At 43.8% G+C, this 14,660-nt stretch overlaps 2 protein-coding genes across 2 annotated transcripts; one reads left to right on the top strand and one right to left on the bottom strand.

Moving 5' to 3' along the window:
* Nucleotides 593-1,372, top strand: LOC110437344. The gene has a single exon (XM_021465762.1). The coding sequence runs from the start codon at nucleotides 636-638 to the stop codon at nucleotides 1,089-1,091; it is 456 nt and encodes a 151-aa protein (XP_021321437.1). The 5' UTR covers nucleotides 593-635; the 3' UTR covers nucleotides 1,092-1,372.
* LOC8066091 lies at nucleotides 4,482-11,377 on the bottom strand. The gene has a single exon (XM_002444870.2). The coding sequence runs from the start codon at nucleotides 9,129-9,131 to the stop codon at nucleotides 4,806-4,808; it is 4,326 nt and encodes a 1,441-aa protein (XP_002444915.1). The 5' UTR covers nucleotides 9,132-11,377; the 3' UTR covers nucleotides 4,482-4,805.

The raw sequence follows: 14,660 nt of genomic DNA on the forward strand, positions 1-14,660 counted from the left end.
AATATATAGAAAAGTTGTTAGAGGCTGGAGAGATATAGGGAGTGAATTTATTATTGGAATGGATCTCCAAATGAGAAATTAGAGAACGTGTTTAAGAAAAAATGTTGAGATGCTTTTACTCGGGAGCTTCTAAGAAATAATAGGTAAATTAAATAAATCTTATCGATGGCTCGTTTCAAATTTTTTTACAATTATGAAACTTGTTTTTTTTAATTAAAATTAGTTATTTTGAATGACGTTCAACTTTAGTTGAACTTGTTAAACTCGGTGTAAAATAATTATATCTACAAATTTAATAAAGTTGACTCCATCTTTTTTTAACTGTTCTGCTGGCTCGTTTTCCGAGTTGACCAAACTAGTCACGCGCATATAGCTTCCGTTCATCTCTCGAATAAAAAAAATGAACAGAAAAAGGCCCTTGCGGTGTGTTAAAAAAAATGAACAGGTAAAAAACTAGTCACGCGCACGTTCAGCCCGGCTCCTCATCGGTGATTCCGAGTCTGACATGCTATCCGACTATTCGAGTTCGACTCGCATACGGCATTGCTGTCTATAAAAGGCCACCAAAGGCCAACAGGGCTCTCGTCCCAAACGCAAGTCGTCCATCCACCACCACACCACATCCATCTCGATCCATGGCGTTCGAGGAGCTGCTGCAGCTGCTGTCCAAGAGCGAGGCGGTGGACGCGAAGCAGGACGAGGTGATGCGCCTGTTCATGCTGGCCACCGCCGAGACCGTCGCGTCCGGGGACCTCACGCCGGGGGACCCGGAGTGGAAAGCCATCGCGGCGCGCGGGGAGGCGCTCGGCCTCCAGCTGCTCGCCAAGGCGGCCGGATCCGTGGAGAGGTTCACGCGGATGGCGGCCGAGTACGCCGCGATTCCCGGCGGGGAGGCGGTCGCCGAGGCGCATCGGAGGTTGGCCGCCAGCGCGGTGGCGCTCGCCGCGCGCGCCGAGGAGTACGTCGCCTTCATGCGCGACGTCGCCGTGCTCGCCGACTCCGACTCGGAATCGGACTCCGATGGGCGGCCGGCAGCGAGGAGGTCCAGGAGGCCCAACGCCAGGTACTTTGGGCCGGAGTGGACCAACTGATGGATCCAGCCCAGCAGCATGTGTTACCATGTACTTATGTGATGGGCCGTATGGAGCTAGTGAACCTGAATCTGTAGCCTGCTACTGTTTCACACAGTTTCTTGCAACTTTTTTTCTCTCGGTTGTTCAACCATGTAGGAGGAGGTTTTTCCTTCTACGTACCTGTTCATTGTTCAAAGAAGAAATTGAAATTGTTGGTGGACAAGATATTCTTTGTATTCTTGATGCAAAAGCAACTTTGCACGTTTTTGTTGTTGTATATAATATACAATGATTGATGATTTCTGTTTGACAAGAGTCAAACATGGGTGGTATGATAATGATACGGTCGTCTTCCTAAATACAAAAACATCTCCCACCCAAACTCACACACTCGCTGCACAAGCTCCCCGAGGCCTCGCCGCTAGAGTCACGCCTCTCGCACCTCTATCTCATTGCTAGTGCCAACACCGACGTCTTTCTAATCACCTCCTCCTGCGGCTAGAGATAGCGAGGGTGTCGCGGTCGCACCATACTTCGTGTCGACCTCGAGGCTCCTCACGCCCTGGTAGAGGAAGAAACTCGCGGGGGGCCAACCGACCAAGTTTGTGGTGGTCTGCACTCCACCGTCTCCTAGACCTGATCTGCCCATGGAGGGTTTATCGTGTTGCTCAGTGCACCTGACATGGTTGTCGTTGCCCACAAGAGTGTCGCGCCCGACATATTATACGTGTATGTTTCAAGTATTATAATTCAATCTAACTTTTCTGGAAAGTCAAAACATCTTAAGTTTCATTGAATTTATATAAAATAAAATAATAATATTTATGGTACAAACTAAGTATTACTAGATGATTAGATTATTTATTAATTATATTTTTCATAGTATATCTATTTGATTTCATAATTGTTTGTAATTCTCTTTTATAATTTTGGCTAAACTTAAGATGCTTTGACAAGAAAGTTGGAACGACTTGTAATTTGGAATAGATAGACTATAACGTTGCAAACTGGTTTCTTCGGTGGTATCGCCTATCTAGGTTCGCACTCTTATTTCGGCTTAATATATTCATATATGATGATAGATGTGACTTTGTTTTATGCTGACTCAAAGCTTGTTTCCTTGAGGTTATCTGCCAAATATATCATCATTCAGTAGTGTTTTTCTCTCACAATAAATCAGCAAATAATACTATCAAGCAGGACTTTTTTTAGATAAGCGAAACCAAAGGTGCTTGCAGGGAAAAAAAAATAGCAGTTGCTGGAGAAGAGTGAGACGGTGGACGTGAAGGCTAGCCGTCTTGTTTTGAGATTTTTTCAGCAGATAAATAATAAAGTCTGTTATCGAATTTATCGACCATTCATCAATACTTTTTTCTTATAATAAATTAATGAATAATACTTTTAACTTTGATTTTTCTACATAGCAAAGAAGCTCATAGTCATAAAGTGGACTAGTGGAGAAATATTGCACTAATAATTCAAGATTCCTGTTGTAGAGAGAGGGAGATAGACCAATGGTCAGTGCGGTCAGACTTTGTTTAGTTCGTCATAAAAACTAAAAACTTTTTAAAATTTTCTATTATGTTGAATCTTTCGGCATATGCATTGAGCATTAAATATAGATAAAAATAAAAAATAATTACATAGTTTGTCTGAAAATTATGAGATCTTTTAAACCTACTTTGCCGTATCAAAATCTAAAAAATTTTGGGATAACCAGGCGTCAGACGCGCGTGCGGGCTTGCTTTTCGTTTCCGCTTGAAGCAGGTCGAGGACTCGAGGTCCCCTGTCCTCTGTCCTCTCCCTCCCTCCCTCTCTCCGTTCTTGGTTCCAGTTGTGGCCGAGGCCGAGTCGGTGAGTGCCAGCAGCCCCTCCCCCATCTCGCATGCGTGGCATCCTCCGCACACAAACGAGTGCGAGCCGAAATCCTAGCCGGCAGCCGTGGCGGCGCAGCCAAATCGCGGACGAGGCAGACGACAAGCGGACGGCAGCGCGCGAAAATCGAGAAAGGAGGTGGCGGCGTCACGGCCAGCTCTCCTGCACGAGCGCCGCCAAATCGAGGAGTTGGGGGTGGCCGACGGCGCAGCCTCGGGGCAAATCGAAGAAGGAGATGGCCGCCTGGGCGGCGGCGCGGCTAGTATCTACTGTACTGGATGCGCGTACGTGGGAGCGGCCAGCCGCTCCTGCTTAGTGCAACCGTGGCCAGCAGACACGCGACCAACTCGGCAACTCCTGCAGCCTGCACAGTCCTACAGAGAATCAGGTTCTGGTGCTCCTTCCTTGTTTGTTTTCCTTCAGCTCTCTGTTTAATTTGTTTTCAGATTACTGAATTTCTGACGTGAATGCTCTTTGCCTGAACTTCATATAAAGTTATTGTTTGGCCAATGCCTTTGCTCACCTGTATATGGTAGATCTCTATCATTATGCTAGTTGCTAGGATGTACAATGGTAAATTAGCTCAAATTTTGAGTAGCTTATCCACACTAATGCTTTATGATCTTGTTTCATGTGGGAGACGTGCTGTCAGGTCTAAGCTAGTGGAATATACAACTTGGATATTTTCTTTGTTTTGCTAGTCAAAACTAGATCCGTATCCTATCTCAGTTCTTATTGTACCAATGACATCGTAGGTGTTCATACTAGACTTGGGTATATAGTCTAGGAGAGTTGTAAGATGCAGTGTAAGTGACGATATAAACTGAGTGCGACAAAATAAGGTGTTCCTGTTAACTGAACTAGTCCATCAATCCATTTCACCGGAGCCACTGGGCCACGATTATGAGCACACCTGACGCCATTTCACTTTAGATGAAAACACATGTAGAGTATTTGGTAAATGTATCACAACTAAATAGAGATTATATAGTATTAAATGGGTATTGTGTTAGGAAATAAACATACAGAAAAAGTAAAGACAATCATTTTTATGTTGTACTGCACGTGCTAATTGCTAAATTTATCTGCACAACTACCTTTATACTTATGTAACATATATTTTTTTTTTAAAAAAAAGAAAAAAATATTTTAAACCATGCTAGAGCACGGAGTTGATGGACTATTGCTGTATAATATAGCACGACAGTACATTTGGCGATGCTGTTGTTGTAGTGCTGCCCGCAGACGTCGCCACGGATTGCAGGAAGACGACTCCTGCGTCCTCTGTCCGCAGGAACCATCAGCAGATCTGTCTGGGCTTTGGCTCTTCAGGCGCTGGGGTTGTTGAACCTCATCCCACAAGATCAGGTGTGATTTCGGGGATGGTGGATCTAGGCTAGAAAGCAGGTCGACAAATGCAAGCGCTAAAGGTTTTAACTCCTTTGTTGTGTTAGTTGTTTGGATGCTATGGAAGTAGAGAAACGATAGGACTTTCAACAACATGGTCAGGACGGTACAGGAGCTCGTTCGAGCTATCAAAGACGAGCCTAAGGCTCTGGGAGTTAGCAGGTTTTAATAAGATGTCAAATGTGCGCACAAACATTGCACTTATTACACAAAACCATCTATGTAGGCTGATGGTTGATACAGATGATAAACATAGGCACTCAGTGCAAATCCGTGAGCATAGGCACAACCGCACAACCAATATGCTCAACCACAAACACAAGGCACTCAGTTCAAACATGCGCAGGCGCAGCAAACAGAAACTCTAATAGACAAGCATAATAGCAAATGCAAATAGGAATTAATCCACACAAACCTCACCATGGGATCAAAGGAGAGGCTTCTTCGGATTCAAACTTGTTTCTTGCAGCAGAATAGTGAAAACCTTGCAGCATCATCGTCATCGTCCTCTTGCTCGTCTTCTTTTGCTTGATTTTGAATTTCTGGTTTATTATGTAGGAAATTAACTTTGTTTTTATGATTTTCAATGGCTTCTTTCACCACATCAGGGACAGGGTCACCGTTGAATTCGAGTTCCTTCAATTTTGGCAGGTTGTTGATACCAGAAAGAGACGTGGATGAGGACCATACGATTTTCTCGAGCTTAGGAGCAGATCCACTGGTGAAGATAACCTCGGATGTGGCAGACGTGCATGTGGAACAAACAATTTTCTCAAGCTCACAAGCAGATCCGCTGGTGAAGACAACCTTGGTGGTGGCAGTGCAGTCAACAGTAAGAAGTTTGAGCTTCTGGAACTCACCTTCGTTGAAGGTAATCATGTTCTGGGTTTCTTTATCGCCTTGCTCAAGCGACGTACTGACAATTGCCAGCATGGCCATTGTTTGTTTTCCATTGTTAAATGATGATAGCAACGTGTCGTTCTTCTTCTTGTTGCTGCTGCTCATACGCAACTCGACCTCTCCCAAGTTTTTAAGACCATCAACTCCAGAAACAGACTCTATGTTGGTGAGAGACAAAGCCATCTTCTCAAGCATACAGGCTGCTTCATCTTCAAAGCTAATTTTAGTGAAGCTGGATCCTTCAACAAGAAGGTACTTGAGACATTTGAACTCCTCCTTCTTGAAGTCAAGTGACTCTATGTCGGTGATGAGGCAGAGCCTGATGAACTGTAATTTAGGCAGCTTGGCAAGGTCCTCAAGATTATTCTTGTTCAGTGAGGTGCTACTCAAAGTAACCTTGACAAGGTTGTTGTTAGCATCTTTGATGAACAATGGAAGAAATCCCTTCTGTGTGGTTCCACTGATGCTCAGACTCTCAAGAAGCTTGGGTTGATGTTTGAGTTTGAGTGGTACTTCTGGCAACTCTTGACTAGGAGTAGCCTCGCTTGTAGCTGTGGGAAGAGTGATTGACAAAGAACAGAGGCACTTGTGCAGATCACTAATTGCTCGGAGCAAATTCTTGAGGTAACAGGGGTCGTCATCAACTACCACTCCGAGCTTCCTTAGTTGCCATAGCTTTCCAATATCTTTCAAATCTCGACTGCTCCGGGCCTTCACATTGGATAGTATCTCCATGTTTACCATTTTCTCAATCTTATAAGGAATCAGGACAGCAGTAGATACTAATTCCTGAGCTCTGAGGGTTGGTCTTGGAGTCCAATCAGTGTTACCAGCAAGCAGACGCTTCAGCTTCAGAAGCAGGACATTTGCTGTTGCATGTGGAGGCACCTTAGTTTGTCGGATATCCAACACCTCTAGCTCACGGAGGTTGTTGATTTCCCTAGGTAGCTGGGTAATATCTGTTCTCCTTAGGCTCAGATATTTCAGCAGTAACATCTTTCTGCAGATGTCCTTGAGGTACCGCTGGTTCTTCCCACCAGCAAAGCACTCACAGCCTTCTAGATCTAGCACCTTGAGCACCGACACTCGAGATGATCTAGAGAGCCCCTGGAAGAATTTATCAATCCTGTCAGAACTGCGAAGCTGGAGATCGTTGAAGACGGAGAAGTGGCGAGCCAAGTGATCTGACAGACGTGTCTCCAGGATGTGTTGTTTTCTGGCGATGGTGGTAATGATTCCATGAATCGGTTCACCTACGACGCAGCTCCTTACTTTTCCTGTGACACCAATATCAGCTGGACAAACAAGGCACCGGTCAACAAGTGCGTCAAAACATCGGTTGGCCTGATGCACGGAACTGTGCCAATCTTCCTTGGAAGTTAGCCCTTCTGCAACCCACCGTCCAATCAAGGTTGACCGCCTGATCTTGTGTCCTGGAGGGAAGATAGCTAGGTACAGCAAGCAGGACTTGTATTCTTTGGGCAGATCATTGTAAGAGAACTTGAACATCACCTTAGCGATGCTGTTGAATGATGTTGGCGAATCCCGCAGGATGCTGTGCAGCTTCAGTAACTCCTCATTGCTCCTCTTGGGGTTAGCATACAGAGCACGAGTGAAGATCTTCATGCATAATTCATGTGGCTCACAGTCGTTCAAGATATCATGAAAAATTTGGGGGTGGTAGTAGTTGTCTCCATTATTCTTCTGCTGCTGCTTAGCAATAAGATCGAGAACTGTATCATGGTAGAGGCCAGCAAGAGAATAGTCTATAGGTTCCATCTCTGGGTAGCAATATTCTTTGGCCAGCTGGATGTCCTCCTTCGTAGTGGTGATGATCATTATATCGGCGCTGCAATTTAACAGGCTCAGTGCATTTCTGGTATCCTCCAATGTGGAAACATCCATCAGCTTGTCTACTTTGAGGATAAACAGGGGACACTCATATCTATCCAAGTCGGAGCAATAATTCAAGTTGTTTTTTATCTCGTCAACAAGCCCTTTGATCTTGAGCTGCCGTCTGAACTCCTGCTTCATTTTGTCCATCATCTGACCGATTTTGTTAGAAATGGTTGCTGGGTTTTGATTCGGAACATCAGATTCACCATCTGTTCCATATTTAGTTTCTGGGTTTTGATTCGGAACACCAGATGCACCACCACCTGTCCCTTCACTCCTGTCATATTTAGCTTCCAGTAGCTTCAATAAGATGTCTTCCTTTGCGTCCTGGATCATTTGTTTGATTTGATCCGCACCCAGTATAGCCGTTGTGGTCTTTGTAGCTTGCTTGCCCACTAACGATCTGTCTTGAGTCTGCAGGGGCCTGCTGCTGCCCTTGGGGAACAGAATCTGCACGATGCGTGCATATTGTGCCTCATCGAGGTGAATCCATGTAGTTTGCTGACTTTCGATTTCTTCACCTCCACCTCCTCTTCCTCCATCCGTCTCCTCCATATGCTCGGATATTTCTCCTGCCTCCTCTGCCGCCGCTGTATGTTTGGTCACTTCTCCTTCACCCTCCGCCTCCACCATATGGTCGGTTATTTCTCCTTCTCCACCCTGCACCATATCCTCCTCCTCCATAGTCTTGCCTGGGGCTTCATCTCCTTCCAGCTCCATATGTTTTGTCACTTTTTCCTTTTCAAGCGTCTTGTCCATTTCCGCTGCTTCCATATGCTCCTTAAGCTTCTTGGCGATACGCACTTGTAATTTTTGCATGTCATTGTTCTCCCCTTGGTTTTGTTGAGACGTAGCAAAAGGTGCCTCGAGCAGCAGCTGAAGGAGTACGTCTAGGTCTAGCTTGTCAAGCTCACCGTGCAGCTTGTAGCCCTTTGGTAGTCCGCCGCTGTTCCCTACTCGACCCTGAATATCAATTTTGATTTTGTCAAGCTTTTCGTTAACCTTCATCTCTTTGATATTCTCCTTGATTTTAAGACGAGCAAGAGCCTTCTTTTTTTCCTCGTAAATTTGCATCTTTCTTCTGAAAACCTCCTCCCAAGGGTCAACAACATACTTCCCCCCTTCTCCTTGTTGGTCTTTCTCCTGGTCTTGGGGTTGGGATTTGGCATTCTTGAGCTCACGCAGAATGTAGAAGAGAACTTCCTTGGCTCGTAGCGGCAAAAAATTGGGGTGCACGGCTGGGATATCTACCACGACGGTGCGTTGGTAGCCGTAGCCAACCCAAGTTTCTTCTACGAGGGAGAGGAGGTCCTGATATGTATACGGCGGCGCCACAGTGACGACCATGGACCAACTTTCGCCGGCGCATGGAGGAACTCCTTGTATCCACTCCCATAGCTTTTCCTTGACGTAGTCGTCCAGAGTGCGACTGCCGCTTGTGCTCACGAGTTGGTTATCATGATCACCGTCGTCTTCTTCTTCGTTGTCAGCAGCAGCACCACCTCGCGCTGATGTCGCCGCCGCCGCCGCTAGCCCAGCTTTCGACTTCCCTGGCACCTCCACGCCGTACCTCAGTCGTCGCTCGCCGACATCACGCGCCCGGTCCTTGAGCTGGCGTAGCTGGACCGCCGCGCGGTGCTGCGCGAGCAGCTTGCGCAGGAACCAGTAAACCCACCAGAAGTAGCGCCGGAGTCTGCCCTTGGCGCGGTGGATGTGGGGGTTCCCGCTGTACAGGTAGAGGTCGATGCAGTTGTGGCAGTCCTGGGCGAGCAGCCGCACCTGGGTCATCCAGGTGCGCACCTGCTCGTCGTGCTCCCCGCCGGGGGGCGTGCTCCGGGCTAGATGCACCAGGAAACTCTTCATGCTCTCCATCTCCTCCTTGATGAACTGCACGTCGTCCTGGACGCCGCCAAGCAGCAGCGCCTCGTTGCGGACGACGGCCAGCAGTGAGCTCACGGCGCCAGCCGCCAGCTCAGTCATGGTTGATTTGATGGCGGTGGTGGCTCCCTGCTTCCCTCCTCTCTCTCTCCTTCCGTCGGCCGGCCGGCGCCCTGCTGATAGTTGGTCTCACGGGGGCAGGCTAGCTAGCTGCCTAGCTGAGGTATGCCGCTGGCCAATTTTTGTGTGTTGTGCAGTGTGTCACCATACGAGAACGGATGGAGTAGTCTTTATCTAAAGATGTTTTATTCGGTGCGCACTAATAAATGACCAGCATCTCCCCTGATTCAATCTCTGCCAGCAAGGTTCTAGCTTCAACGACGTCATGACTTACCCTGCAGGCACTGCATTTCGGGAGATCAAAACAGATCCCATTTCATAGGTACTCGAGAGAGGCTCCCGGTCAGTGGAAGGCCAAGCCTTGCACAGTTTACATCGAGGGTTACAATTTTGAGAAGAGGGTCCGCATGTTCGTTTAAGTTTATTTGTCGAATCTCTTCGTTAATATAGTGTTATATTAGCATATTTAATATCCATAAAACTCTGATAAAACACCATTAAAACTAACCTCGTAACTAAGCCTCGCTTGTCTGGGCCTTTTAGTTGCACTAACTTAATTCATTAGGCCAGTCTCAATGCATAGTTTCATGGCACAGTTACCAAGACTATAAACTAGGTAACCAAGCCACATGAGTTTTATAGGGATGAAACTCCTCTCTCATCTAATGAAATTCCTTCATTTAATGACCCTGCCAAGTTAGCAATTTTGCTTATGTGACACCCTATTTAATGTGCATAACACTCCCATAAAACATGCATTGAAACTGACCTTACAACAGATGTATAAAGTGTGTCGGCGTCACCTAAGTCACCCTGGGCATTCGGTACTTCGGTTCGGTTCGGTACCTCTATTTGGTTCCTAGGAAAATAGGTACCGATCGGTTTCTTCCAAAAATCGGTAATGAGGAAATTTAGTTTTGGTACTTTCGGTTTGGTTTCGGTATTTATTGAAAAATACTGAATTGATCATATGAACATGTAATAGCATGTTCAAAAGCTAATTTTGACATAATTTGGAATGATTTTATAGAGAATACTTGTGCCAAATACATACATATATAAGTCCACAAGATTATATGAGTACAGTACCACATATACAAAATATAATAAATTAAAATATAACTACACTCAAATTTAGCACATTTCGGTAAATTCGGTTCCCTGAGGTATAGTACCGAATTTACCTTGGTAAATTCGGTTCCTGAAAATTAGGAACTGACCAAGGTACCGAAAAATTCAGTTTTAGTATTTTCGGTTCGGTTCTCGGTTTTTTATGTTCAGGGTGCTCGGTTTTTTGTGCCCTGGGTGAACTAAACTTATCATTATACCCTTTTAGGTCGAATACCTAGTCCACAAACCATTAATTGTTAAAGAATGATGTTTTTCTTGGATAACATTTGGGTCATATTGTTATTTTTTCATTGACTATGATGTGTGACCTACATTGACGTGAATGATGAAGTGTAAAAAATAGTGACATGGACGCACAGGCCGAGGGAAGGGTGCGGTGAAGGAGGGGGACACGAATCCCCCTATGCTAGTGTATTTTGCCTTCGAAAAAAATAGCTCAATCTAGTTTTGATAAAATGTTGTACTACTGATCCAACCCCCCCCCCCTCCACATACCTACGCTAGGTAGAGAGCTTTGGACCTCGCGTGAACCACTTTATAAAAGTTTAGGGATCAGTGTACAAACTAATAGTTCTTGGATCTAGGTTTATCTTGTTCGTTCGACTGATAAGTCATAGTAGAAAATATTGTTGGCTGATTTATTGTGAGAGAAAAATATTGTTGAATAGCTAATAGATTCGGCTGACAAACTCAAGCTGTATTTTATTTCTATAAATTCATTGATATATTGAGGACCAACAACAAATCAAAATTGCATATTTTTAGGTCCTCTCCCCCCTCACCTTTGTATTTTCTAATAAGGCCTTGTTTAGTTCGCGAAAATTTTTGGCTTTGGCTACTGTAACACTTTCGTTTGTATTTGACAATTATTATCCAATCACGGACTAACTATGCTTAAAAGGTTCGTCCCGCAAATTATAGATAATATATGTAATTAGTTTTTATTTTTGTCTATATTTAATGTTCCATATATGCGTACAAAGATTTGATGTAATAAAGAATCTTGAAAAATTTTGGGAGCTAAATAAAGCCTAAAATTTTTTGTCTATGTTTAATGTTCCATATATGCGTCCACTCAAAATCTAAAAACTTTTCAAGATTCTCCGTCACATCAAATCTTGCGGCACATGCATGAAGCATTAAATATAGATAAAAAAGTATCTAATTACATAGTTTATCTGTAATTTGATAGACGAATCTTTTGAATCTAATTAGTCCATGATCGAATAATATTTGCCAAATAAAAACGTAAGTGCTACACTAGCGAAATTTAAAAGAAGCCCATATGGATACTATGTAATTTGTATCCCAATAATTACAAACTTTTATGATTACCAATTATTCTATATATTCTTCCATATACATTATCAATGGTTTCTCCCTTTGCGTCACATCTTCATGTGCTTCAATATGTGTTCAGTTAAAACATTAGCTAAAGTTATGTCAGCTCTTATTGCAACCCATGTGTTGCAACTCTAGTGCTTATTGCGAGGGATTTCACGTGAGGTTGATCCGTGAACCTGACCGAGGGCGAGGGGGGTGTGCCACAGGATCCATTGAACCGGGCGGCGCAGATGGGATGACACAGCATGTTTAGATAATATTTATCAAATACAAACAAAAATACTATAATATTTATTTTAGAAAAAAATTTGAAACTAAACAAGGCCACTGGCATATGCAATCTGCCGGCAGTCTGTCCTGGACCACCCCACCAAAAGGTGAGAAAGATGAAGGAAAGCACTAAAGCAGCACGGATACATGCTTTGCGAGGAATTGGATGTGCCACAATTATATGATATATATGCTCTTGAGGAATCGAATGTGCAGGAGATAAGATCTTTCCCATATGAGAATCTGACTTTACTTTTCTGCCAACGTACCTTCTGCCTCGGAAAAGAATACACATCTCGGTTTCAAGAAGTCAATTTTAATAAGGTTGAAAAAAATATATAAAAGGTACTAATATTTATCATGTGTAATAAATAGTACTCTCTCGGTCCCTTGTTTCAAATTGTAAGTCATATGTTTTTTATACACAACTTTTGCTACGAGAAAAAACTATATGCAAAGAACTACTAAGTAAATTTTGAACTGTTTGATTTTTAAACGTTATATGAATGTTCACAACCAGAATATGAAACTTCTCCAAGTGAAGTGAGGTTCTACTAATGTTTAGTATTCAGTATTTGGTATAAACTTTTCCGTACCGAATGCTATGGCTAGTAGTGTTGTTATTATTATTATTACTTAAAAATAATAAGATAACCCTACCATTTTGGTAGTGGTTGGTTGTCATCAAGAATATGTAGACTATTTTAATGAATGTTAAGTAAGGACATAGAAACATGTTTCTTAGGGTATGCATGTATTTGAGTATTTATGTTCATATAAAATTCCACATGTTTTTCTTCATAATTAATTTTAGCACTTTTATGTTTTCTATAAGTCCACTAAATGAAATAGTTTGCACTATATCCGGACCATAGTTTGTTAGAGAGCATGTCCAACATAGACCCTAAACAGAGACTATATTCTAACTTTTGGTACCATAGTAAAAAAACCTTAATTCAACAAGGCCCTACTTAGACCTAAGCATTTTGTGGGTTGGGCCGGGCCAAAAAATCTAGTTATTTTGACCTGAAAAAGTCTTGTTAATGACCATCATCCCACTGGGTAGGTCGGGCCTAATTTTTCAAGCCGAGCCATCCATGCATTTTACACAGTAAAATAGCAAAGAACAGTGTTTTAGGTCAGGCTTAGGCCAATAAAATTTTTTCTGGGCAGCGGGATCTGTGCTCAGGCCCTGTCCAGTAAGTTCATGGGTGGTCTAAAACCCATCAAACTCAATTTGGCCTACTCAAGTCCTTACTTTATGGAGGCCTCCAATCTTTTCTCTCAGCTCCATCTCTCAAGGGTGTGTAGAGAGCTCTCTACTTGTTCCTAGAAAAAAAGTTGCACCAACTCGCTCCCACCCTTCCTTTTTGTTAGAAATCGAGTCACTTGGATTGCTCACAATCACACTCACGAACATAGAATTTTGGAACACAGGAAATGAGAGGAAGAGGGAGCTATGTATTCACTTTCCTTCAGTTCTTGTTTCTCCATACAAGCATGAAAGTGATCCTCCTATTTATAGAGATGCAAAGAGAATGGATACAAAACATCTATAGTGTTTGAACACTAAGACTCTCCTCCTCCCTTTCATTTAATTGGACACCATTCAAAGTCATTAGTTCACATTGTTTTTTGACTTTGATTCACAACACTCCCCCTTGGCCAATTATATGTCATGTGTATGCCTCGTTAAAAACTCCCCCCAAAAACCCAGTGGGAAAAAAGGGTAGGAGAAAAGAGTACATCACACGCATCGTTTATGTTGCACATGTTGCCTCGTTAAAAACCTTGCATGAGAAAACCCAGTGGGAAAAACTCATCAAGGAAAAAAGAGTACAACAGTTGATGTTCAGGTCGGTCTTCAGGACCGACTCATGATCTTCAGAACCACGGTCATAGATTATGTCTTTGGGGCTGGTCTCCCCTAAACCCTGCAACTCTCTAAGCCGCCTCATACCAATTCCATGGATGCACTTATAGAAGCTAGAGGCGGGTAAAGATTTTGTGAAAAGATCTGCGAGGTTATCGCATGATCTTGCTTGCAGGATATTTATCTCCCCGCTCTTCTGGAGCTCATGGGGATAAAAGGACTTTGGAGCAATATGCTTTGTGAGATTGCTCTTGACATAACCCATGTGCATCTGTGCAACACAAGCCACATTATCCTCATAGATAATGGTGGGGGTGTCGGTGTCGTTCAAACCACATGACTTCTAGATGTGATTGATCATTCGTCGCAACCAAACACATTCTCGTGCAGCCTCGTACAGATCAATTATCTCTGAGTGCTTGGTCAATGTGGCAACCAGAGTCTGTTTCACAGACCGCTAGGAAATGGCTGCTCCACCATAGAGAAAGACAAAACCAGTCTGTGATCTGGCATTATGCGGGTCAGACATATAGCCAGCATCCACATATCCCACCATGGTTGGTGCTTGGTTCTTCAGGAACCATGGACCAAGGTTATGCCTCCTAGTCAGGGCAGCGTTGTACCTTTGCCAACAAATTTACTGTAAACGTAATATCAGATCTCGTGCAGTTTGCAAGGTACATCAGTGCTCCAATGGCGCTCAAGTATGGAACTTCAGGTCCCAATACTTCATCATCGCCCTTGGTTCTGAATGGGTCCTTATCCACTTCTAGGAATCGGACTACCATGGGGGTCTTAAGAGGGTGGCACTTGCTCATATTGAACCTTTCAAGTACCCTCTTAGTATAAGTGAACTGGTGTACAAACACTCCTTCAGGGAGGTGTTTGAGCTA

The sequence above is a fragment of the Sorghum bicolor genome, chromosome 7 (genome assembly GCF_000003195.3).
Source record: "Sorghum bicolor cultivar BTx623 chromosome 7, Sorghum_bicolor_NCBIv3, whole genome shotgun sequence".
Lineage (NCBI taxonomy): Eukaryota > Viridiplantae > Streptophyta > Magnoliopsida > Poales > Poaceae > Sorghum > Sorghum bicolor.

Bases quoted from the DNA above. Each gene is read 5' to 3' on its own strand.
- LOC110437344 (XM_021465762.1), top strand. From the start codon at position 636: ATGGCGTTCGAGGAGCTGCTGCAGCTGCTGTCCAAGAGCGAGGCGGTG.
- LOC8066091 (XM_002444870.2), bottom strand. From the start codon at position 9,131: ATGACTGAGCTGGCGGCTGGCGCCGTGAGCTCACTGCTGGCCGTCGTC.